Source organism: Micropterus salmoides, unplaced genomic scaffold, assembly GCF_014851395.1.
Source record: "Micropterus salmoides isolate LMB-PRFRI ecotype aquatic unplaced genomic scaffold, ASM1485139v1 Ms_hic_scaffold_10, whole genome shotgun sequence".
NCBI classification, from domain to species: Eukaryota; Metazoa; Chordata; class Actinopteri; order Centrarchiformes; family Centrarchidae; genus Micropterus; species Micropterus salmoides.
This window is the reverse complement of record NW_024040041.1, coordinates 31,039,665-31,067,055: the sequence shown is the minus strand read 5'-3', so window position 1 is coordinate 31,067,055 and position 27,391 is coordinate 31,039,665. Positions and strand designations below refer to the sequence as shown.

The following is a 27,391-nucleotide window of genomic DNA, read 5'->3' as shown; positions in this document are numbered from 1 at the left end:
ACCAGAATTGCATCTAGACCTAATGGTTAAGGAGTTGTTACCGATTTATGCTGGGTTTGTTGTTTTAGGTGTTTTTCCTGGAAATAGGTGGCAGTTATCATGTGGTTAAAGTCAATAGATTACAGAGCTATACTCCCTCACTGTTGGAATTTAATATGAGTGATCAAATCCGTTGATATAAGAGAGTTTCCTGGGTGTAAAGTGGTTATAGGAAAATGCAGTGAAACTTGATATTGTGTCTCACCTCTACTGGGAATTTTAAAATGAACAGAACTAACCTGTCAGCCGTACAGCTGCACTGCGGTGGCTCAGGGAAAACATTTCATCTGATAGGAAAACCATGGGAGTAAAAACACATTGATATGCGCCTATTTGCACACATGTGACAAGTCACTGCAGGTGAATGGGATAAAGAAAATAACTAAAACATATCACCACAGAACTTCCCCAGTTAATGACTTACATTAAAATTATTTTCCTCTGAAATGTTCTGGGTAAATATGCAGATGAACTTGTTTTGGTTAATTTAGAATAATTCTACAGATGCAAACATAGATAGGTGAGTTATAATACTCATAACTAATTATGAGAAGTGCCCTCACCAATGTCTGTGCACGTCCCTGCCTGCGCCTCATTTCGAGCCAGGAAAACCCCTGATATTCTCAAAATATCCCTCTGACCGAAACAAACACATCAAGCTTTCAGTTTCACTTTCATTATGTTGCGCATCTATATTTGCTGGGTGTGTTTTGGGCCACTTTAAAAAGGCAGCAGACACTCTGAACTGTGTTTTCATTTCAGCTGCAGCTGCTTTAACTCTTTAACTCAAACAAGACCAGCAACTATTACAACTCAAGCATGACCAGCAACTCAGGTAAGTTATGATACTGTATCCATGTTTTAAAGTGCAATTAGTTTATGATGATAATGTACTACTGTGGGCTATCTCCTGTAGATAAATACTTCTATAGATTTATACAGGGTAGAACAGCAAAGACATATTAATTATTTGAATAATGTCTTACTTAACTTATCTTCCAAGATGATAATCTGACAAAAAAATAAATGGTTATTATAAACCTCTTTATTTTGTAAAAGGAAAAGGTTAATTTTTAAAACCTAAGGAATCTTAAAACAGATGTCAGAGTGGACGAGGATCCCCTCACTGCAGTGTGAAATGCACTTAAACACTGTTTAATGCAGCTCCCCAACCTTTCCTTCCTGTTTGGTCCACCTGAGGCTGATGTTGAATGTAACAAAGGTCAATAAAAGAACATGTTGGATGCAAAACAAAATTACATCTTCCAAGATCTTATATAACAAACTACCGCACTGATGCACAGTGCAGGTCTATATGCTGGTCTACAGTTATCTAATCGATTTGCCTGTTAATGTTCTGGCTGTAACCACAGAGTTTGAGATGTAAAGCACAAACAACCACCAAATTAATGTTGAAGCAAAACACGTTTTGTAAGGAGTGTGTTGCCGGTTCCACTTTATATAATATTTCTTATGATCCTCAAAAATGAAACGTTAAATTCACTGTGTACTTTTGCTTATGCCTGTTACACTGGGCATAAATCTCAAATGGACCCAACCAAAAAAAATGGGAAGTGAGTTGCTCTAATTTGACTTTACTTACAAACCCAACTCCCTGAGTTGCACACTGCACTGAGGGGCACCTGGACAGATGGTTTCCACCATGCAGTTTCACTTTCAGCTGACAGAGGGGGGCAGTTTAAAGTAAAAACTGATGTAGGTTTGTATTCATTGACACTCGTTGTTCTACACAGGATACACCATAACAAATGAGGAGGAGGTGAGGATAGTGATGGTGGGGAAGACTGGAACTGGGAAGAGTGCCACTGGAAACAACATCCTGGGACGAGAGTGCTTTGTGTCAAAGTTCAGCGCAAAGTCTATGACTGTAGACTGTGGTAAGGGCACAGCTGTGGTGGGTGGGCAACAGGTTGCTGTCATTGACACCCCGGGTCTGTTTGACACCAGGTTTGACATGGAAAAAACAACTAAAGATGTGGGCCAGTGCATCTCTTTTGCTGCTCCTGGACCCCATGTGTTCCTGGTGGTCATCAGACTGGGCAGATTCACTGGAGAGGAAATGAAGACAGTGGAGAAGATTCAAGAAATCTTTGGCCAGGCTGCAGACAGATACAGCATGGTTCTCTTTACCCACGGTGACCTTATTGAAGACACAACTATCGAGGACTTCTTGAATGAAAGCTCAGAGCTTCAACAACTCGTGGCCAGATGTAACGGCCAGTACCACCTCTTCAACAACAGGAAGAAGGAGGATCGCTCTCAGGTCACTGAGCTCCTCCAGAAGATCAGAGATGTAGTCCAGAAGAACGGAGGACACCACTACACCAACGAGATGTTCCAAGAGGCCGAGAGGGCAATCAAAGAGGAGGAACAACGCATCCTGAAAGAAAAGGAAGAGCAAATACGGGAAGAAAGAGAGAAACTTGAAAGGGAAATTAATGAAAAATATGAAAAACTAATGAAGAAAATTACTGAGAAACTCCAGGCTGAGAGAGAGGGGAGAGAGAGAGAGAGGAGGAGAGGGAGAGGGAGAAGGAGGAGATGAGTGAGGAAAGAAAGAGGTTGTGGGAAGAGATAAGGGAACAAAGAAAGAGAGAGCGGGAGGAGATAGAAATGGAGAGGAAAAAATTAATGGAACAGCATCAGAGAGAACTGAGAGAGGAAATAAACAAGTTGCAGGATGGATATGCCAAGACAATCAGGGGTCTAGCTGAGGAGATTAAAAGGTTAAAAGATAGAGAGTGTGCGATTCTTTAAAGCTGTTGTAAAAACAGAGGAAACCTCCAGAAGCTCCGAGACACAGAAAGCAAAAAAAAGAAATCATCCACAGAAATAAATCACAATTAACTATATAACTATAAAATGTTTGCATTTAAACATTTTAAGATCATATCACTTATCTCAAGCTATTTCACATTAAATTACATATCGTTTGAATTGTTTATTGTATTTTAAATCACAGCACTTTGTTTTCTGCAGACTAATAGATATCCATAAATAGAAATAGATCTGCACTCTGATTGCTTTTGTCTTTTGCTAAGAGGTGGAGCCACCTAGTGACTTCATATATACACACACTGTATATATGATTTTCATTTCCTCTCTCTGGTTCTGGTCATGTGTCATTAAATGTATTGTAACAGTTTGTAAATCTTTACATTGTTTGATTTGTTTTCCTGTTGGTAGCAGTTTGTTATTCATTCATACATTTTATGGTTAATGTGGATTTAATGCCGCTCAAGAACAAAAATGTGTTCATGTGCTAAACTGAACTAGAAATAAAGATGTGATGTGAAGACCAAACCTTTGTCAAAGAAATAATTAACTGTGGGATCAAGAGTAGGCTCAGGAGCCCACCAGCTGACACCACATCATAAAATCAAATAGTTGATTTAATATTTTTATCACAATATCAGCAGAAAATGTGCATAACCTCTCCAGCAACACAGCCGCTGCACAGTCTCCCACCAGGTTTTGTGGTGTTTGTGGAGGCTGAAAGAACTACGTGAATACACGCCAGCCACTGCAGGAAGGTGCCTGCATCAGTACAGTAAAAGATCAACATGCGTGCACAATCAGCAACTGAACCACTGTTTTACCTGACCTTGTGTTGTGAGTGAAGGAGGGATTGGGAACGCTTAGACACCCTTTGTCTCGGACTCACAGGCTGTTAGACAGCAAACATCCGCACAAGGGAGCTAGTGGGAAAACACCAGAGCCCCGTTTCAGAAAGCAGGTTCAACCTGAACTCTGGGTTGATGAACGCTGAGCTGCCAAACTCAGAGTTTCTGGTTTCAGAACAGGTGTTACCTTACTGCCCCACCAGAGCACTGCGCTCCCAGAATGCAGGGTTACTTGTGGTTCCTAGAGTCTCCAAAAGTAGACTAGGAGCCAGAGCGTTCAGCTATCAAGCTCCTCTCCTGTGGAACCGGACACCATCTCCACATTTAAGAGTAGGCTTAAGACTTTCCTCTTTGATAAAGCTTATAGTTAGGGCTGGCTCAGGTGAGTCCTGAGCCATCCCTTAGTTATGCTGCTATAGGCCTAGACTGCCGGGGGATTTCCCATGATGCACTGAGCTCCTCTCTCCTATTCTGTCTCTACCTCTCTATGCATCCCATTATTGCATGTTACTAACTCAACTACTTCCCTTTCCCGTAGTCTCGTGCTTTCTCGTCCCTCTCCTCTCTCCTCCTATCACTTCCTGCAGGTGTTTCTGGCTCTGGAGCTGTGGAGTCTGGATCTGTGGCTGCGGGTCACCTGCTGCCCCCGTGTTCCTGCTCGACACCCTCTTCTACAATAATAATAATAATAATAATAATCTTATTTGTAGAGTACTTTTCAAAAACAAGTTAAAAAGTGCTTTAACAAGTGTAAAGACAATAATACCCAAAAAACAATAATACAAAAACAATACAAGATAAAGAAAAGAAAAGACTAAAATACACGTTTAAGATAAATATAAAATGAGTAAAATAGAATAAAATAAAAGGGATAAAATAAAGTCAAATAAGATTGGGAAAGGCTCTCCTATAAAAGTATGTTTTAAGAAGGGACTTAAAAGAGTTCAGTGACTCAGCCGACCTGATTTCCTTGGGCAGGCTGTTCCAGAGCCTCGGGGCCCTGACAGCAAACGCTCTGTCCCCTTTAGTTTTCAGTCGAGACTCTGGAACAGACAACAGACCTCTGCCCGAGGATCTCAAGTTACGTGCTGGTGCGTATGGGACTAAAAGGTCAGAAATATAACAAGGCGAGAGGCCATGAAGAGCTTTAAAAGTGATCAATAGAATTTTAAAGTCAATTCTAAAACATACTGGGAGCCAGTGTAATGAAGCTAAAATAGGAGTAATGTGGTCATATTTCTTTGTTCTGGTTAAAAGCCTGGCAGCTGAGTTCTGGACAGTCTGGAGTCAATCAATAGATTTTGGGTTAAACAGGTGAAAAGGCTGTAATCCAGGCGTGATGAGATGAAGTCGTGTAAAATGGTCTCGGTGTCCTTAAAAGTTAACATAGTTCGAATTTTTGCTATATTTCTAAGGTGATAAAAACATGATTGAACAAGCTTTTTGGTGTGCTGCTCGAAATTTAAATTACTATCAAACCAAACACCAAGGTTCTTTGCCACAGGCTTAATGTGATTTACTAGGGAACCAGCAGATGGCAGTATTTGATTTGCCATCTGCTGAGATCCGATGACCAGGATTTCTGTTTTGTCTGAGTTCAGCTGGAGGAAATTATTTGACATCCATTTTTTAACTTCACAAAGGCAGTTGTTAAGTGAACTCAGCATTCCAGGGTCTGTGGATCTGATGGGCAAGTATATTTGTGTGTCATCAGCATAAATATGAAAAGAAATGCCATGTTTATGGATAATATGTCCAAGGGGAAGCAGATACAAGGAAAACAAAATGGGTCCTAAGACCAACCCCTGAGGCACACCATATTTAACTGGACAGAACGAGGAGACATAGTTGTTTACAGACACACAAAACTTCCTATTTGACAGGTAGGATGAAAACCATTCTAGGGCAGTACCAGAGATCAATGGTATCAAAAGCAGCGCTAAGGTCCAGGAGTACAAGGACTGAGCACATACCTTCATCAGCAGACATTAAAAGGTCATTGGTGACTTTAAGCAGGGCAGTCTCAGTGCTGTGGTACTTCCTGAAATCAGATTGAAACTTTTCAAATAATTTGTTATTTTCCAGTTCAGTGAGCAGCTGTTTGGACACAATACTTTCTAAATCTTTGCAATAAAAGGCAGTTTTGAAATTGGTCTAAAATTATGTGGGAGGGAGGGATCTAAACCAGGTTTCTTTAAAAGTGGGTTCACGCAAGCCGTTTTAAAATAATCAGGGACACAACCAGTAGATAGGGAGCTGTTGAAAACAGAGATCAAATGGGGCCCAACAGAATCTATTACTTTCAGTAGAAACTTTGTAGGTATAACATCAAGTGGGCTGGAGGACACTCGCATTTGTGATACTGTTTTAAAAGTTCAGACAAGTCGATGGGATAAAACTGGTTAAAACTCTCTTGTTGCTGGTGAGGAACCTCTGAGTAAGAGGCCGCAGGGGTAAAAGAGGCTCTGATTGATACCACCTTATTGGTAAAATAAGATAAAAACAATTCACAGTCATCATTACTTCCAGCTGAGGCACAAGGAGGGGTTGGGTTTACCAGCTGATCCACAGTCTTAAACAGAAACCTGGGATTGTGTTTATGTGTAGTAATGAGTTCAGAAAAATAGTGTGTTCTCATATCCTTAACCATTTTATTGTAGTTAATTAATAAATCCTTCAGACTGAGGTAATGGACTTGGAGATTGGATTTTTTCCATCTGCGCTCTGCTTTCCTGCATTCCCTTTTGAGGCTGCGAATGCTGTCATTTATCCAGGGTTGCTTACTAGCTTTAGACGTAGGCCTAACCTTTAGAGGAGCAGTAATATTTAGTGATGACAAGCAGATATGATTGAAGTGATCGACCAGATTGTTGGTGTTGGAATCAGACAGGTGTTGGCTTTGGCTCTGAAAGAATGTGCAAAACTTTGAAACACTTTGTTCATTAAAGATAAGAGAACACACGGAGCTTGGTGAGGCGGCATGAGTAACAGGCGAATCGCAGCTAAAAACAATACATCTGTGGTCAGATATGGTCATTTCCACTAATTCCACAGAGGAAATGCTGACACCCAGGGTAAAAACCAAGTCCAGTGTATGACCACGGTTATGTGTTTGTCCTTTGCCATGTTGTATGAAGTTAAAAGAAGTGGCCATATTTAAAAAGTTAGTTGCATTAACATTGTTGGGGTCATCAACATGAATATTAAAATCGCCACAAAGAACAATTCTGTCATAATTTAAAACCAGAGTAGATAAAAATTCAGGAAGTTCTGATAAAAATCCTCCAGGCAGTTAATTATAATAAATATGATAGGTTGCAGCCCTCTAACTTTAAGAGTGAGAACTTCAAAGGAGTTAAATTCATCACAGCGTACTTGATGACATTTAAAATTTTTCCTATACACGCTCACTAGCCCACCACCACGACCACTGACCCTCGGTTGACTAAAGCAATCATATTGAGGCGGACACAGTTCAGCTAGCTGGCTATAGTCATTCATTTGCAACCAGGATTCAGTTAAAAACATAAAATCTAGATTTGCAGACAAGATAAAATCATTTAAGATAAAAGTCTTACTTGAAAGTGATCTCACATTAAAGAGAGCCATTTTAAATGAGTTTGTTCTGGGTGCTGGAGTTGGTGCAGTTGTCCTAATCCTTAAGAGATTACTATTATTTCTGTGTGGGATGTGCACATTTCGGTTTACTGGTCTATGCGTGATGATGACAGGAATAGAAGTCTGTGGAACAGCGCTGGGAGCAGACGGCTTTACATGCCAGCAGGTGGAGACAGTTGTTTGTGGCAGTGAGGCAGAGATCTGTTCAGTGAGCGGTGGTGTGTCCAGGTGTGCTGCATGAATGATGAGTCATTCAGGTAAATCATGTATGGACCGCACCACATGCTGTATGTGAGCAGCTAACATTTCTGAGCCCCGTTTGTTTGGGTGAAGTCCGTCTGTCTTAAAAAGAGACATTCTTTGCCAGAAAATATTAAAATTATCCACATAACACACACGATGAGCCCTGCAGGCGGACTGGAGCCAGTCGTGGAGGCCAAGGAGTTTACTGAAGGGCCAGCACCGCGACCACCTGTGACCAGAGATAAAAACAGACTTTCCACACTGCTTTAAAAAGTTAAAAAGACGGTTAAAATCTGATACAACTATTGTTACTAGTCCTATTGTTAATATAATCATTAACATTACGATTGTTATCATTAACACTACTGTAAATATCTATACATTTTTCATTTAGTCAATAGCAACATCACCTTTACTGTCTGTACCTCTGTGTGTATATTGTGTAGGCTGCCTCCCTCCCCTCTCTCTCTTTCCATGTCTCTCTCTCTCTCTCTCTCTATTCACAGTCTGAATGAGGAAATGTCAGACAGCCGCTTCAAGCTCCGCAGGAGGGGAGGAGTCAGAGAGAAACTCAGGGTTAGTTGAAGTAAACCTCCTCCCGAGCAGGTCAGGTTCACAGCGTAAGTGTCAGGGGTTACAAACCTAGAGTTTATCTGATCTCGCTCTCTGACACCGAAAACCCAGAGTTTCCTTCATCTCAGGCTCAACTCTGGTCTCATCACTGCTGATTTAAGTGACGCTGTTAAGGCCCTAGAGCCGTGGGTCCTGTGTTTTGTTTTGGTGCGTCTTTCTCTTGTAGTTCTCCAGGTACTGCCCTTCTCCCTCCTGCCTTGTGGATGCAACTATAGGCAGCAGCTGCACCTGATTCCCCAGTCAGTATGTAAATGAGCTTTATTAATCTCAGCATCTTTGAAATACTGGTTGTTTTATATGCTTATACATATAATATGTTATCTTCTGAAATTAGATCATTTTTGGCCCGTTATCTTAAATTTTAATGTCAGGGCTTTTATCTTGAATGCGTCTTGCCGGAAAAGTGTATCCTCGGGAAGAAGTTTGTCTGCTATTTGTAAACATTCCAGCTGATATGGGGAGATCATTGTTTGCAGACGATGGAGCATTGTGGAAAAGAGGGAAATGTGGAATATGTAGCTAAGAAAATGCAAGATGGTCGAAAAGTGGGGAACAAAATGGGGACTTTGGGGGAAATTTATGTTCTTCACAAGAAAAGTCAATGGTATTTGAAATTGTATGGAAATAATTTAGAGAGAGTTGAAAGTATTATATTTTTTGTGAGATTAACATGGAGGGAGCATATTAGATATGTAGTTAAGTGTAAAAAAGCTATAAATGTCATGAGGTGTCTTGCAGGATTGGAGTGGGGAGCGGATGTAGCATTGCTGAAATACAAAACTGTCATATTTCTGTGGGTCCCTGCAAACTCAGGAATTCAGAGAAATGAGAAAGCAGATAAGGTGGCAAAAGAAGCAGTTGAAAAAGGTGATGTTGAAGTCAACATCAAAGTCAGAGGGGAAAGGCATAGTGTCGAAGTGTAAATCAACAATGGCAACAGAGCTGGGATAATGCAATAAAAGGGAGACATTTACACGAAATCCAAAGTAAAGTAGGTATATCAAGAAGCAGGGGAGGAAAGAGCAGGTGATAATAAGTAGGCTGAGAATTGGGCATAGCAATCTTAACAGCACACTTTTAATTACAGGAAAACATCCTCCAGGAATGTGTGAACAATGTCAGGAGGGTGAAACAGTAGAACATATTCTTACAACATGCAGGAAATTTACTGAGGAAAGACAAGAAATGATAAGTAAAAAGCTTATTGGAGTATGGAGAGAGTGTGGAGGGTAGGAAATGGATATTTGGTTTTGTGAGGGCGACTGGATTAGATTTAGTATGAATGAAAGCAAAGGGTAAATAAAGCCTGAAGGTGGCAGTAATGCAACTCAATGGATGCCAGCTGCCGTAAAAACCCGAAGAAAATTTTTCTGCTTAGCGAGAAAATGTGAACGGCAATCAGTCTTTTTTGTTAGCACCCAGCTGATAAGGGCACAAGGTTTGTTATAATTTTGTTTCATGTGCTGTTTAATGTTTAGACCCATTGGTGGTGCCTTTTCATCATTTTGTAGAGCTTTATACTATTGTGTTTAAGCTAACAAGATATGCTATTGTGTGCTATTTTACCTCAAGGAAAGGCAATTCTTTTGGTCTTAAAGGGCAATTATCCCGGTAGAGTTTGCTTGGTAGTACAGTGTAAAGAAACGCAGCATATGTGTGTTTTACAGTAACTGCAACATACAGGTAAATACGGTTTAAGCTGCAAGGTTTATGTGACATAAAATACTGTTGTTAAATATTTCATTATGAAGTTTATTACTTATAGCACTCTTATCAGAGGTTGTCACTAAGCTAACAGGTTAAAAAAGGTGATATTTCATGATTGGAATATAAAAGGAGAGTAATACTGTTGTATTTATTTTCTTTCGTAGTTCTTACGGTGTGTTCATGGTGTATTCAGGTTTATGGAGCTACAAGATAGTCCTATTTCCCCCTTAATAAAGCCATTGTGAACCATCAGTAAAAGCGTAGACCATCATTCAGAGATGCTACACAGTACCTGGAGGATAAGAGAGCAAAGAGAGTACAGGAAGGGGTCTATGTGGCTGGTCTTGAGAGGCCAGCGTGTGAGGCTACCGACCAGTGGGCCAGATGGAGGTGTTTGGGTGCAGCAGCAGTGGAGCTGTGGGCTCGCATACATGTGTTTGTCTCTGGAAGGAGACATCCATGGCACCCAGTCAGACACCCAGGCATGTGTGACCTACGGGGAACAACACAGATGTTTGCTGCCATTGCAGTAGCATTAACAGTTCCTCTGTTGCAGTTCTTAGATCACCAACATGACGCACAAAAGCGACCACAATAGAACACCACAGTGAAGTACACACAAATATCAATCTCAAAAAATATCAAATAGCAGTGTTGGAGACAAGAGAAGCACCCAAAGAGGCTGGGATGCTTGACTAATGTTCAATAACTCCTGTTGTACATTTGTGCCCAACAATACAGCTCTAGATGGTTCGGTGAGCCGAGTGCTGAAAGGACTGCGTTCCCTACGAGAAGAACTTGCAGAGAACTCTGAAGTGGACACTAACATGTTGGACTGGTCTGATTCTGTATTTGCCAGATAAAAGGCCTTAGTGATGCCCATGCTAGCAGGTGTAATGGTTGCTGTAGCACTGTTAGCTCTCTGTGGATGTTGCATTACTCCATGTGCCAGAGGTCTGATTGTAGGAGCTATTGATAAATGCGTATCTATTCAAATGATCACACTCCATGAACCACCAATGAGGGCGGAGTTTTAGTGGGTTGTTTAACCCTCAAATGCCGAGTGAGCACCGATGCTGGCTTGTTGAAGGTGTGTAACACCCTTTGCTGCACGATGGGGGACCTTGCTTTCAATTTGCGTTCCGTGTGACTTCGCCGGTTAACGTGTTAACTACACTAACATTGTCACGTCACCATTCACAGGTTAACAAAGTAGCCCATATGATTTATATTGAAATGTTGTATTTGTGAATGTAACATTTTTCATATAGGTTAAGTTAAAGAGGTTCAAATATATAGGCTTTTCTTTACAATGAATATCAATCTTTTCATAAAAGAATATAATATTTATTTTTCGTAAATATATAAAGTCATGTTCTTAAAGAAATATTCGACACGAACACAAAATGAATGAGAAATGCTTTCAGTTTCGTTATTGCAAAAACACACTTCCTCAACATCAATCCTGAATCTTAATACCACTGTTGTTTATTTGATACGCGTATTATAGCAGTGAGTGCAGCGGTAACATCAGATCCAGAGAGGGTTAATACAGTTGTTGCTGTATTTAAACCCTACGCGGGTTAGGGAGCTCGAGTTGGCCTGGAGGGTGACACTTTCAGAAAGGCCTCATATGTCTGTATGACCCTTTCCAAAGAATAAAACCCTTGTAAAAAAATGTCTGGATTGTACTCTTCATTTCAGAAGACTCACTAAAGGACATATTTCCATTTCAATGGTTAATAGCATTTCATCTTATGAATCAACAGCAAAACGCATATTTTTAGGTCTTTGTGGCCATAAATCCCTTTGCAAACAAATAGTCTACAATCTTACGTATAAAGTTACAGCAGACAAACACACAGCAAACTGTCGTTACTGCTGTGGCAAAGCTAACAAAGCTTCTTCAATCATGTCATTAGAACTCTTATGTTCTACGTTATGTTGCCTGTAAAAGGTTTTTGCTTGGGCCAGTTGAAGGTCCAGTACACATGCACGCGCATAATCAGGACCTGCGCCCAGGCACGTGCAGACATAAAAATATCAGGCCAGAAAATGAGACGTTGTGTCTAATAACGTCATCACAATCGCCACATTGATATGCCAATTAGGTGCAAACTAATTAAAATGCACTAATTTGCACACATTTGACAAGTCACTGCAGGTGAATGGGATAAAGAAAATAACTGAAATATTCTATGTAATTAGATTAGCTTGTTTTGGTTAATTTAGAAGAAATCTAACAGACAGAGGTTAGAAGGCTTAAAACAAACACCATCTAAAGGCGAATTCTTGAAGTTTTTCTTCCATTAGAGTAATAGAAAACATGGAAGAAAAACAGACCAAAGTCTCAAAATTGACCTCTAAAGTGTCCTGCCTTAAACAGTGACTTCATAGTTTTGGTGATCCTCATCTTACAAAAAGTAAAAGTATATTAATAACATTTATTTTAATCATGCCTGCAGCCCTACAAGCCACAGTTTAGTGTGAAGATTTCTGTTGATTTTTTATAGTGTAATATAGGCTATTTCAATAACACCAAAATAATTAAAACTTGTGAAAAATAAACAAATTATTAATAAAATTATGTCCCTCTCCTTGGTGGTCATTTATTCCAAATATATACTAGTAGCATAGAAAACATGGACATTGTGGCATAGCTTCCTTTGCTGTTGCCTGCTCCTGTGATAAACCTAGTGAATATAAAGAAGACTGTGGTCTCTGTGTGAACTGATTATTTTGTAGAAAAGTAAAAAATCTTGAGTATTAAAGTAGTAAACAATTGTGTGACTGTGAGGGAATTAAAATATATTTGAAGGAAGTCAGAGTTGTGTTAATATATTTAATGTTTTGTTTAAATTTTCATTTGTAAATAATTTGAGAAGTGCCCTGTTTTCACTTAAGCCCCTGCCCACCAAAATGTCTGTGCACGTCCCTGCCTGCGCCTCATTTCGAGCCAGGAAAACCCCTGATATTCTCAAAATATCCCTCTGACCGAAACAAACACATCAAGCTTTCAGTTTCACTTTCATTATGTTGCGCATCTATATTTTCTGGGTGTGTTTTGGGCCACTTTAAAAAGGCAGCAGACACTCTGAACTGTGTTTTCATTTCAGCTGCAGTACTTTAACTCTTTAACTCAAACAAGACCAGCAACCACAACCCAAGCATGACCAGCAAGTTAGGTAAGTTATGATAGGCTACTTTATCCATATTTTTAAAGTGCAATTACTTTATGGTGATACTAGCCTACTGTATATCTCCTAATGATAAATACTTCTATAGATTTATACAGGGTAGAACTGCAAAGACATTAATTATTTCAATGTCTTACTTAACTTATCTTCCAAGATGATAATCTGACAAAAGAAACAAATGGTTATATTATCAACCTTGTTATTTTGTAAAAGGAAAAGGTTAATTTTTTTAATTTACTTTCACTTTGTAGGCCTATCATATTTCTTACAGGGCTGGGCACGTTAACGCGTTGATTTCGCGTTAACGCAATAATTAGCTAATTAACGCCGACAATTAGGCTATTTTATCGCACGTTAACGCAGGTTTTTAAATTATTATTATTTTGTAAGTCCTCACTGGCTGTGAATACACATACAGGCTTCAACAGACTACCCTGTCATCTTTTTACCATATTGTCACGGCAGCAGGAGAGCCGCTTGCTTATTAATGACGCAGCCTATCAAACAACTCAAACAGCCGAAACCAACACCTGCACCCTGTGTTCAATGCTGCTTTATGTTACCTGGTCTGTGTAAAACATCCACCGCATAAGACGACCTCTGCCCCCCCCCATGCCATCGTTACAATGCAGACATCGCCCTAACCCTACTGAACATAGTGTTTCTGCTGATAGATAGCCTACCTGCTGATACCTGTTCAGAAAAAAACCCCAAGAAAACTGGACTCTGATGGTAATTTGTTTTAATACGCTAAATAAAACATAAAGCCCTGGCAGTGATAAAGAGCTTTGGTTTTATATTTGATTTGATTACATTAATGTTTAACTTGAGATTTACAAGAAATATTTTATTGCTACTGTGTAAAGGGAATACTGCTGGTAAAAAGCACCTTATTTGTCTGAAGTGTTTGCAAACCACATGTTATTGCACTATTGCACGGAGTCGTGAGCCCTGGGCATCCCCGGATCTTTTAAAAAACAAACAAAAAAAGGCCGAAAATTTTACTTTACTGGGAGATTATTGTTATTATTTAGCTCTGTGTCTGTCCTCTCTGCTCCACCTGAATCAGAGGCGCTGAAATTAACGTGTGTGGATTTGTGGTGAGGTTAATCACCTGATAGGCAGGAGTCATTATACATGTTTCATTTCAAAATCTATGTTTTGTCGTCAGAAAATGTGTAATGTTAAATGGATTCTCCTGAATGAGAGGTGCACAAATTTCCTTTACCTTTTCATGAGAAACTGGAAAATGTTCCTGCTGACCCCGTGTTAAACTACTGGTTTGTTATCTCTTGATCACAAGAAAATGATCTCGTTATCACGGGAAAACAGAGTAAAAAAATATTTGAATGGATGGCCGTTTAGGGCTTCCGTAGGTTTGTATTCATTGTCACTCGTTGTTCTATACAGGATACACCATAACAAATGAGGAGGAGGTGAGGATAGTGATGGTGGGGAAGACTGGAACTGGGAAGAGTGCCACTGGAAACAACATCCTGGGACGAGAGTGCTTTGTGTCAAAGTTCAGCGCAAAGTCTATGACTGTAGACTGTGGTAAGGGCACAGCTGTGGTGGGTGGGCAACAGGTTGCTGTCATTGACACCCCGGGTCTGTTTGACACCAGGTTTGACATGGAAAAAACAACTAAAGATGTGGGCCAGTGCATCTCTTTTGCTGCTCCTGGACCCCATGTGTTCCTGGTGATCATCAGACTGGGCAGATTCACTGGAGAGGAAATGAAGACAATGGAGAAGATTCAAGAAATCTTTGGCCAGGCTGCAGACAGATACAGCATGGTTCTCTTTACCCACGGTGACCTTATTGAAGACACAACTATCGAGGACTTCTTGAATGAAAGTTCAGAGCTTCAACAACTCGTGGCCAGATGTAACGGCCAGTACCACCTCTTCAACAACAGGAAGAAGGAGGATCGCTCTCAGGTCACTGAGCTCCTCCAGAAGATCAGAGATGTAGTCCAGAAGAACGGAGGACACCACTACACCAACGAGATGTTCCAAGAGGCCGAGAGGGCAATCAAAGAGGAGGAACAACGCATCCTGAAAGAAAAGGAAGAGCAAATACGGGAAGAAAAAGAGAAACTTGAAAGGGAAATTGAGGAAAAATATGAAAAACAAATGAAGAAAATTACTGAGAAACTCCAGGCTGAGAGAGAGAGGGAGAGGAGAGAGAGAGAGGAGGAGAGGAAGAGGGAGAAGGAGGAGATGAGTGAAGAAAGAAAGAGGTTGTGGGAAGAGATAAAGGAACAAAGAAAGAGAGAGCGGGAGGCAACAGAAATGGAGAGGAATAAACTAATGGAACAGCATCAGAGAGAACTGAGAGAGGAAACAAACAAGTTGCAGGCCAGATATGAACAGGCAGCCAGGAGGAGCGCTGAGAGGAGTAATCAAGGTTCAGTTTGTGCGATTCTGTAAAGCTGTTGTAAAAACAACTTGTTGCTTGTTTGGGTGAGTGGTCCCAAATTCAGGCTGTGACCATAGAGGAAACCTCCAGAAGCTCCGAGACACAGAAACAAAAAAAAGAAATCATCCACAGAAATATAATCACAATTAACTATATAACTATAAAATGTTTGCATATAATCAACATTTTAAGATCGTATCACTTATCTCAAGCTATTTCACATTAAATTAATATTGTTTGAATTGTTTATTGTATTTTAAATCACTGCCCTTTGTTTTCTGCAGACTAATAGATATCCATAAATAGAAATAGATCTGCACTCTGATTGCTTTTGTCTTTTGCAAAGAGGTGGAGCCACCTAGTGACTTCATATATACACACACTGTATATATGATTTTCATTTCCTCTCTCTGGTTCTGGTCATGTGTCATTAAATGTATTGTAACAGTTTGTAAATCTTTACATTGTTTGATTTTGTTTTCCTGTTGGTAGCAGTTTGTTATTCATTCATACATTTTATGGTTAATGTGGATTTAATGCCGCTCAAGAACAAAAATGTGTTCATGTGCTAAACTGAACTAGAAATAAAGATGTGATGTGGTGACCAAATCTTTGTCAAAGAAATAATTAACTGTGGGATCAAGAGTAGGCTCAGGAGCTCACCAGCTGACACCACATCATAAAATCAAATAGTTGATTTAATATTTTTATCACAATATCAGCAGAAAATGTGGATCAACATCAAACTGGTTTAACAGCCGTCCCTAAGAATTTCTGAGAGGTTTGGATTCTTGTTGGATTTATTTGTTCTATTATGCTCCTATTGGTGCCTGTTTTAACCAGAACACGCTTGAAATTAGATTATTGTTAAATTCAGTGAGGCATTCTTGATTTAATAAATGTTAAATATTGACTCAGGTGCTCTATTAAAGTTTCCCTGTGGAGGTTTTTAGTCTTTCTATTGATGGGATGTAGAGGCCAGAAAGGTTACTTTCTCTTATTTCATTATTTTCTGAGGGTTTTTTTGTTTATGTATAAACACCACTGGGATTGAGTGAGTTGTAGACGCCAGCAGCTCCCTCGCTTCTAATACGGACCTTTAATTCCCAATTAGTTGCTTTGCTCTTAGTTTGGGTCAGCCTCAGCTACACTGGTGTAATCAGAGGTTTAGTTGCTGGGAACCCAAACTGGAACCTGGTTCCACAGGAGAGGAGCTTGATAGCTGAACGCTCTGGCTCCTAGTCTACTTTTGGAGACTCAAAGAACCACAGGTGCATTCTGGGAGTGCAGCGCTCTGGTGGGGTAGTAAGGTACTATGAGCTCTTTAAGATAAGATGGTGCCTGACCATTAAGAGCTTTGTAGGTAAGAAGAAGGATTTAAAAACCTGTGCCAACTTTTTTCCAGGAAAAACGCCTAAAAGGAAGCAGGAATAACTCCTCAACCTTTTGGCCATTTGACACTGATGCATAATTCTGGTCTCCTTTGAAAGGTCAAAAACTAAGGCATATAAATCCATTGTAAATATATACATATTTATTTTACCATTACAGACTAAATGGAGATCCAATAAAGGAAAATATGATATATATGATTTTCATATATATGAAAATGTTGTTTTTTATCCTTGCCTGGTAAAAAAGCTATACTTTTAATGCAATAAACCATCAAAACCATCATCAGATAGATTATAATGCAACTTAATATCTTCTACTACACCTGGAATGCAATTCTAATTGTAAATTTGATGAAAATACACTAAAACACAACAGTTAACATACAATTTCCTAAAAATATACCAGGCGAAGTTCCATATTTTGGCAATATTTACTGTTTAAATGTTGACTTTTATTAGGAGTTTTCTTCAAAACACTATTTCTGTGATAATTATTGTCACGCTGTTTTATTGTCGGGCCCTAATTTATACTATAACTTGACTGAATAAGTGATGTTTATTATTTACTGAGAGATGTGCGTCCGTATTGCCCAGTCTGCCCTACTAATCAACATTTTAATAGTCAGTGTGAATCCACTGCTTTCCACCTTGCATTAGTCCAGATTTGTAACTAAACCTTCACTGAGAGACAGATAATCACTGTCTTGTTTTAAAATGATGTGTGCCCACGAGGAGAGCCATCACTTCCCAGTGCTGTCTGGACTGGTCCCACTTGTAGCATCCCCGGCTGAATGATGGTCTACGCTATAGCAGCATAACTATAGGGATGGTTCAGGACTCACCTGAGCCAGCGAGATGGTGTCTGGCTCCTGAACCCAAACTGGAACCTGGTTCCACAGGAGAGGAGCTTTTCACATTAACCAGTGGTTTTATTTTGAAAGTGTAACCGGACGTTGAATGTATATTGTTGCTGACGTTGCAGATGTTGCCAGTTGTTGCTAACTACACGTCCTAAAATGACACCAAGGGGTCTTGACAATTTTAATACTGGGGCACAGCACATGGATACAGGGGCACGTGCGCCAGTAAAAAGGGTCTAGCGACGCCTATGGTTGATGTTCTCCAAAAAATCCCTCTGACTGAAACAAACACATCAAGCTTTTAGTTTCACTTTCATCATGTAGCGCATCTATATTTTCTGGGTGGGGTTTGGCCCACTTTCAAAAGGCAGCAGACACTCTGAACTGTGTTTTCACTTCAGCTGCAGTATTTTAACTCTTTAACTCAAACAAGACCAGCAACATTTACAACCCGAGTATGACCAGCCACCTAGGTGAGTTATGGTACTGTATCCATGTTTTAAAGTGCAGTTACTTTATGATGATAATGTCTCCTGTAGATAAATACTTTATACAGGGTAGAACTGCAAAGACATATTAATTATTTGAATGTCTTACTGAATTTATCTTCCAAGATGATAATCTGACAACACATTCTGTACTTTTACTTTAACATTTATGAGAATATTTCAGTGACAAATAATTATTTCTTGGTCACTTGGAAAATATTAAACAGCCGTCACATTTAGGTTCTTTTGTAAGTCCCTTTTCTAAGGGAGGTTCAGAAGATGTGCTTTTAATTCAGCTTTTCTCTGATGTATTTGATGATGTCACAGAAACAAATGGTTATTTTATCAACCTCTTTATTTTGTAAAAGGAAAAGGTTTATTTTTAAAACCTAAGAAATCTTAAAACAGATGTGTCAGTGTGGACGAGAAGCCCCTCACTGCCGTGTGAAATGTGCTCAAACACTGTTTAATGCAGCTCCCCAGCCTTTCCTTCCTGTTTGGTCCACCTGAAAACCCCTGATATTTTATCCGTTAAACCCTGATATTCTCAAAAATATCCCTCTGACCAAAACAACCCCAAGTGAAAAAGAAATATACGTAAGTAGCACTTTTTTAGGATGCACTTATCATTTTAATTGTACTATACCTAAATGTGTTATTTTGGAACAACTTAAAGTATGTTAAGTAGAAATACTTAAAGTCAACTTTAAGATAATTGCAATATATTTTAATATACTTAGTTGAGTTAAAATGGACAAATGAACCTATTTTAAGTTCCTTTACTGTAATTTAAATATACTTCTTTAAATTTAACTTAAAATACCCTTTTGTGCTATACTTGAAGAACAGTTTAAATATATTTTAAATGTGTTCCCTGAACATTTTTATTAGCATTTCAGCATATTAGTGATTATTACTAGTGTACTCCAAGAGCCACTATTAATATCTTGGGAAGCTGCTTTATGAAAACATTTAGTATGAGAATAATTCATTATTAATACATTAATATCTTGCAAGATGCCCTTTTAGCATTAGTAAATTAGTAAATAAAATTTTACAACACACACACACATCTAAAAAAAAAACCTTTTAATTTTGTGTATATTACAAAAATAAATTTCTGTACATTAAAAAAAAAGGTACAACAGCATGTACCACATCTTGAGCAAAATACCTTCAAATAAAAATAAAATCCGTAAAATGATGACATATGATCAGTATTACTGAAAAGTGCACTATACACATCTCATCATTACTGTTACCCCTCAAAACCCAACAGACCAAAATAACAGATAATAAACTAATCTCAAAAGTGCAAAGCAAGGTATGGCTGACAGGCAGAGTGTGACACTCTAAGCCCTCTGAGAGAGGCAACGATCCCAAGAAGCTCTAAAAGAAAAGAAATGCAGTTGCAAATGAGTTTAAATATTCAGTTAGGCCAGTACTTCCACCTAGTTTAGTTCTTCATTTGCATATCATTATAAACACTGTAATTCTATTCTTATAGCAAATCTTTATTATTATTCTTTAATTAATTTTCTTGAGCTAAATTCCAACTCTTGGTTTAGCATTAAGTTGGTTAAAGTTGGCAAAGGGTAGGTTCAACTTTTAACAAATTAATACAGGATCTATGACCATACAAAGAGCAGTATTTTACATAACATCACATGCTATTACATCGTGTGGTCAGGCATTGCAATACAATAAAACATTATTTCAACAATTCTCACATACGCGTGTACACTTTAATATTCTTGTTATAATTGAGTTATTTGTCACTGTAATAATTCCCCCTCCATGGCAGTGAAGAGAAATCTCTAAAAACAGTGCACCTTTAGAAGATATCCACTTTTGAATAGTCTAACACAGATGCTTAGCTGATGATTCAAAGTAGCTTCAGCTAAACTTTAGAATGAATTTATACAAAACTATTACAAAACAGCAACACGGTTACTGAGACTGTAAGTTATATTACCCAAATTTTAGTAACATTAAAAACTGCCTTACAGCAAAAAGCAATACATTACTGTAACGTTAATTGTGTTTCTTTGGTAACGCGTTACTCCCAAAACTATTTAAGGCAGACGAAAGTTGGTGTCTCGATTATGAAGCTATTAAAATGCTAATTAATGTTAGCATTATTAATCCATGTGCTAGCATTAGCTAATGCACACCAGAGCTATCCACCGAGGAAAATATATCCAAACCCAGAGTGAACTCAACTTTCTTTTCCTCTCCTGCTTGAAGCGGACTTTCACGCTGTGTGATTGGGTCGTCGATTTGAAAACCTTGATTCTTACTGGTCCAACTGAATGCACTGCGCTAGGCGGGGGAGGCGCACTTCGCCCCTGTGTACACATGTGTTTACTGTTGACAAACAGAAACAAGTATATTCACATTGTGATTTAAAGTATGCTTTTTTCTATATGTTGTTGTTTGTTAAGTTAACAACATATGCTGCTTCCTTCTGGGCCAGGTTACCCTTATGAAAGAGGTCTCTGACCTCAACTAGCTATTTAACTGATTAAAAAAAAATTAAAAGAAAGACAGGAAATGAAAAAAAAGAAATATGCTTTTTTCTATATGTTGTTGTTTGTTAAGTTAACAACATATGCTGCTTCCTTCTGGGCCATGTTACCCTTATGAAAGAGGTCTCTGACCTCAACTAGCTATTTAACTGATTAAAAGAAAATTAAAAGAAAGACAGGAAATGAAAAAAAAGAAATATGCTTTTGAAAAATATATTTTTATGTTACAAAAATATGTTTTAAAAATCATACTTCTGGAAATCAGGCTGAAACATGTGGCAATTACATAAATAATTACAATATTTTGCAGTAGCATACACAATGAAGCATGTTTGGCATAAATATATTTTCAACCCACTAAAAATGTTGTAAAAATACACTTTTATTTAAATCGTATTTATTAAAAGTTTAATTAAGTACATATTTATTACCAATTTATTCAAAGTATACTTTTGAGAAGTATGTTAAAGCTCAGGAGAATATATCTTTAATATACTTGTAGTAAGCATGTTAGAAGTATGAATGTACTATAAGTGATCTATGTGAATTTCTAGTATATTTTCAGTGCCTTTAAGAGCACCTCTTTTTGACCTGGGAACACATCAAGCTTTTAGTTTCACTTTCATTATGTAGCGCACATTTCTCTGGGCGTGGTTTGGGCCACTTTAAAAAGGCAGGCTGTGTTTTCACTTCCGCTGCAGTACTTTAACTCTTTAACTCAAACAAGACCAGCAACCACAACCCAAGCATGACCAGCAAGTTAGGTAAGTTATGATAGGCTACTGTATCCATATTTTTAAAGTGCAATTACTTTATGGTGATAAAGTACTAGCCTACTGTATATCTCCTAATGATAAATACTTCTATAGATTTATACAGGGTAGAACTGCAAAGACATTAATTATTTGAATGTCTTACTTAACTTAACTTCCAAGATGATAATCTGACAAAAGAAAACAAATGGTTATATTATCAACCTTGTTATTTTGTAAAAGGAAACAGTTAATTTTTTAAAATCTTCAAACAGAGACGAGAAACCCCCCACTGCAGTGTGAAATGTAATAGAAAGTGTGAGACTGTTATAATTCATACTTTTCATATAGTTTAACAAACCACTGCATCTGGAGTGCAGGTCTATATGTGCAGATATGTAACCAGTTTGCTTGTTAATGTTCTGGCTGTAACCACAGAGTTTTCAGATGTAAAGCACAAACAACCACCAAATTAATGTTGAATCAAAATGTGTTTTGTAAGGGTTCCACTTTGTAGGCCTATCATATTTCTTACAGGGCCGGGCACGTTAACGCAGTTTTTATTTTATTATTATTATTTTGAAAGTCCTCACTGGCTCTGAATACACTGTGGGTCACAGGAGGGGCAGGATGTTGATCAGCCTGCAAATCAGCCACCTAAACAAGCCGCAGAGGCTTCAGCAGACTGCGCTGTCATCTTTAGTCCATAGTTTTCCACCCGCGATCCGTTATCACCACAGACATAAATAGAGGTAGACGCGCAAGAAATGCGGCTGCCATCTTGAACCGGTCGCACTCCGAGTTGCGCAGCTGAACACAGCGAGATGCCAGAGCGCTGTGCAGCATATTCATGCTCAAATCTGCGGACCATCGCAAACAGGGCTCGGTAGGATTACTTTTCACAAGTAAGATTTAACATTACCGTACTCTTGGTTGCATTTTGTGAATAGAATATTACCAGAGAGTTGAGAAGGAGCAAGGATCTTTGATATCACTGTACTGAAATCGTAGCCAGCTAGATCAACATTCATAAATCATATTCCATATTTGTATATTAAGGTTGCTTTGTTCTTATTTTCTCTGTTCTGTAAAGTGTCTTTGAGCACTGTGTAAAACGCTATATAAATATAATGTATTATGTTTTTATTATTATTATTATTATTAGGTGCTGAGAACTGCAGAGAGGGTGATGCGCCGAGCTTCAACAGTGCAAGCTCCTAAGGTGTAGACAGTCACACACATCGACCGGGAGGAGACTGGAACAGAGGGTGTTTTTCTGCTTGGGGAACTCATTGAGGAGACACAGTTTGGCATCGACAACCATCGTTCTGACTTGTTGTCATTGGTTGTGTCTGTGTTTCTGAGGATAAGGCTGCACCACGTTGCCAAACTCAACAGTCCGATCAGGGGTTTTTGCTCATGCAAAGCGTTCGTGTGTGTCTGTGTGTTGGGCTGCTACATGTCAAGAGGGACAAATATAAAAAGCTTCAAGCAGACTGGAGATATCATTTAATAATAAATTGTATTGGTTCAAATGATTAAAATATCTGACTTTACTCTCACTATCTGTTTCTGCTTCTCTATCATATTTATAGTGAGTGATTTGCAAAATACCTACATCACATATCATAGGGTGACCAGACGTCCCAGACTTCAGGGACAGTCCCCGTTATTGGCTGCCTGTCCCTGGCTAAATACAGAAAAAAACTTTGAATAGAAATAATAGTATTAATTTAAAATAGAAAAAAATTCCCCCTTTTCGGGGATTATGTTCCCAGTTTTGATCTCGGACGTCTGGTCACTTTATATCATATATCAGAATATTCTATTACTGTTAAGCTCACCGTGAACATTAAACATTCTTATGATCTTCAGAAATTAAATGTTAAATTCACTGTGTGCTTTTGTACGGAAGCCCTAAGCGGCCATTAATTCAAATATATCAAATATTATATATATATTCAACAACTGTTCACAACAAAAAATGTTATCACCCTCGCCAACAAAGTTGTTATGAAGACATTCAGGGGAATCCTATCACACATTTCCAGACGGATATTTCAAAGGTTCCGAAATAGCCCTCAGAAAATGTGTAATGTTAAATGGATTCTCCTGAATGAGAGGTGCACAAATTTCCTTTGCTTCTTCATGAGAAACTGGAAAATGTTCCTGCTGACCCCGTGTTAAACTACTGGTTTGTTATCTCTTGATCACGAGAAAATGATCTCGTTATCACGGGAAAACAGAATAAAAAAATATTTGAATGGATGGCCGTTTAGGGCTTCCGTAGGTTTGTATTCATTGTCACTCGTTGTTCTACACAGGATACACCATAACAAATGAGGAGGAGGTGAGGATAGTGATGGTGGGGAAGACTGGAACTGGGAAGAGTGCCACTGGAAACAACATCCTGGGACGAGAGTGCTTTGTGTCAAAGTTCAGCGCAAAGTCTATGACTGTAGACTGTGGTAAGGGCACAGCTGTGGTGGGTGGGCAACAGGTTGCTGTCATTGACACCCCGGGTCTGTTTGACACCAGGTTTGATGAGGATAAAACAACTAAAGATGTGGGCCAGTGCATCTCTTTTGCTGCTCCTGGACCCCATGTGTTCCTGGTGGTCATCAGACTGGGCAGATTCACTGGAGAGGAAATGAAGACAGTGGAGAAGATTCAAGAAATCTTTGGCCAGGCTGCAGACAGATACAGCATGGTTCTCTTTACCCACGGTGACCTTATTGAAGGCACAACTATCGAGGACTTCTTGAATGAAAGCTCTGAGCTTCAACAACTCGTGGCCAGATGTAACGGCCAGTACCACCTCTTCAACAACAGGAAGAAGGAGGATCGCTCTCAGGTCACTGAGCTCCTCCAGAAGATCAGAGATGTAGTCCAGAAGAACGGAGGACACCACTACACCAACGAGATGTTCCAAGAGGCCGAGAGGGCAATCAAAGAGGAGGAACAACGCATCCTGAAAGAAAAGGAAGAGCAAATACGGGAAGAAAGAGAGAAACTTGAAAGGGAAATTGAGGAAAAATATGAAAAACAAATGAAGAAAATTACTGAGAAACTCCAGGCTGAGAGAGAGAGGGAGAGGAGAGAGAGAGAGGAGGAGAGGAAGAGGGAGAAGGAGGAGATGAGTGAGGAAATAAAGAGGTTGTGGGAAGAGATAAGGGAACAAAGAAAGAGAGAGCAGGAGGGGAGGAAGAGGGAGAAGGAGGAGATGAGTGAAGAAAGAAAGAGGTTGTGGGAAGAGATAAAGGAACAAAGAAAGAGAGAGCGGGAGGCAACAGAAATGGAGAGGAATAAACTAATGGAACAGCATCAGAGAGAACTGAGAGAGGAAACAAACAAGTTGCAGGCCAGATATGAACAGGCAGCCAGGAGGAGCGCTGAGAGGAGTAATCAAGGTTCAGTTTGTGCGATTCTGTAAAGCTGTTGTAAAAACAACTTGTTGCTTGTTTGGGTGAGTGGTCCCAAATTCAGGCTGTGACCACAGAGGAAACCTCCAGAAGCTCCGAGACACAGAAACCAAAAAAAAGAAATCATCCACAGAAATATAATCACAATTAACTATATAACTATAAAATGTTTGCATATAATCAACATTTTAAGATCATATCACTTATCTCAAGCTATTTCACATTAAATTAATATTGTTTGAATTGTTTATTGTATTTTAAATCACTGCACTTTGTTTTCTGCAGACTAATAGATATCCATAAATAGAAATAGATCTGCACTCTGATTGCTTTTGTCTTTTGCAAAGAGGTGGAGCCACCTAGTGACTTCATATATACACACACTGTATATATGATTTTCATTTCCTCTCTCTGGTTCTGGTCATGTGTCATTAAATGTATTGTAACAGTTTGTAAATCTTTACATTGTTTGATTTTGTTTTCCTGTTGGTAGCAGTTTGTTATTCATTCATACATTTTATGGTTAATGTGGATTTAATGCCGCTCAAGAACAAAAATGTGTTCATGTGCTAAACTGAACTAGAAATAAAGATGTGATGTGGTGACCAAATCTTTGTCAAAGAAATAATTAACTGTGGGATCAAGAGTAGGCTCAGGAGCTCACCAGCTGACACCACATCATAAAATCAAATAGTTGATTTAATATTTTTATCACAATATCAGCAGAAAATGTGGATCAACATCAAACTGGTTTAACAGCCGTCCCTAAGAATTTCTCAGAGGTTTGCACAGATTCTTGTTGGAGTTATTTGTTTTAACCAGAACATGCTTGAAATTAGATTATTGTTAAATTCAGTGAGGATTTCTTGATTTAATAAATGTTAAATATTGACTCAGGTGCTCCATTAAAGGTTCCCTGTGGAGGTTTTTAGTCTTTCTATTGATGGGATGTAGAGGTCAGAAAGGTTACTTTATCTTATTTCATTATTTTCTGAGGGTTTTTTTGTTTATGTATAAACACCACTGGGATCGAGTGAGTTGTAGACGCCAGCAGCTCCCTCGCTTCTAATACGGACCTTTAATTCCCAATTAGTTAATTCAGTTGATTCAGTAAATTAAACTCCTTTGCTCTTAGTTTGGGTCAGCCTCAGCTACACTGGTGTAATCAGAGGTTTAGTCGCTGGAATATTAATCAGGTTTGGGTTCATGAAAATGCAGAGCTTTTGATTGATTTGGGGTGGGACAATATTTCTGGTTACATGACACACAGATCAGTAAGGTCACAGTTACACCTGACATTGTTTTTTAAAGGTCACTCTGAACGGGTTAAAGTTCACCTGACTGACATGTAACTGCAACCACAGAGAACAATAAACATGATCAATAAAAACTACACTCTTCAGTTGGAATATGACAGGTATATATACTTAGTATAATTATTTGGATGTGTCAATTAATGAATATGTTGTTTTCAAACAATATGAACACCTGCATATAATATATTCAATCATAAACCCCTGCAGTAAATACTATGGTGTGAGTGTTTCAGCCACTTTTATTTACTTTTTGGAAGTGGGAAGAGGATTAAAAACACAATAATGAGAGTTTACTGCCCTCCTGTGGTCACAGTGAGGAACTGCACCTTTTCATTTAAACAGAATATCAGAATAATGAATGAATATCTGTTGATAGAGTTTGTGATAAAGTAAACACACTCTCATCTGATCATTTGATCCATAAACACTTAAGCAAAATATTTTCTAGAATAAGTACAATATCACAATTAGCATATACTGTTAGAGGATTATATATTATCTACTCGTAGAATTACATCTTGTAGGAGCTGTTTGGTTTTGTGTCTTATATTGAATGATAATCCTCCATGTTACTGTGCATCTCAGTCATACCTGTTATACTGTGAGGCATATTGGTTGCTTCCGTTTGATCGCATGAATTTGTATTTTGTTTGGAAATCAGTCACAACTAAACAAAACTGTCTGCAGGTGAGCAGAGGCCGACACCTGGTCCAGGGAAGCCCAGCAGACGGTCCAGAGACAAGCTGCTGTGGCCAGCGAGACGCCGGGAGACAGACTGCACTGCACTCAGACTCTACTGACATAACAACAACTACACACAGCACTGACCAACAGGAAACTACTGACCAACACTCCTCCATTAAATGTATTAATAATTCATGACTCCTGTCTGGTGTGAGGTTTTATTTAAAGGATGAACATTGTAGTGAAGATAAAAGAGATTGTTTGTTTTGTATATTTTTGTACCGTGAGAAATGCAGTCAACAAGTCTGTTGAGTCTATCTCTTCTTTAACGTGACAGTTTATACTCGGCCTTGTAATCTTTTTGTTGTATTTAGTTTCACAATGTTATCCTGTGGCTTTAAGATGATATTGTTTAATTTTATGTTACATGTTTTGCCTTTTAGCA

At 38.7% G+C, this 27,391-nt stretch overlaps 1 protein-coding gene across 1 annotated transcript; it reads left to right on the top strand.

The window, feature by feature from the left end:
- Positions 1–734: 734 nt before the first annotated feature.
- LOC119918012 (GTPase IMAP family member 8-like) lies at positions 735–25,556 on the top strand. The gene is made up of 6 exons (XM_038738503.1): positions 735–874; positions 1,794–2,413; positions 9,036–9,044; positions 14,512–15,243; positions 21,500–21,536; positions 23,849–25,556. Exons 1-6 carry the CDS (start codon positions 859–861, stop codon positions 24,955–24,957), a joined length of 2,523 nt encoding a protein of 840 aa, XP_038594431.1. The 5' UTR covers positions 735–858; the 3' UTR covers positions 24,958–25,556.
- The last annotated feature ends 1,835 nt before the right edge of the window (positions 25,557–27,391 follow it).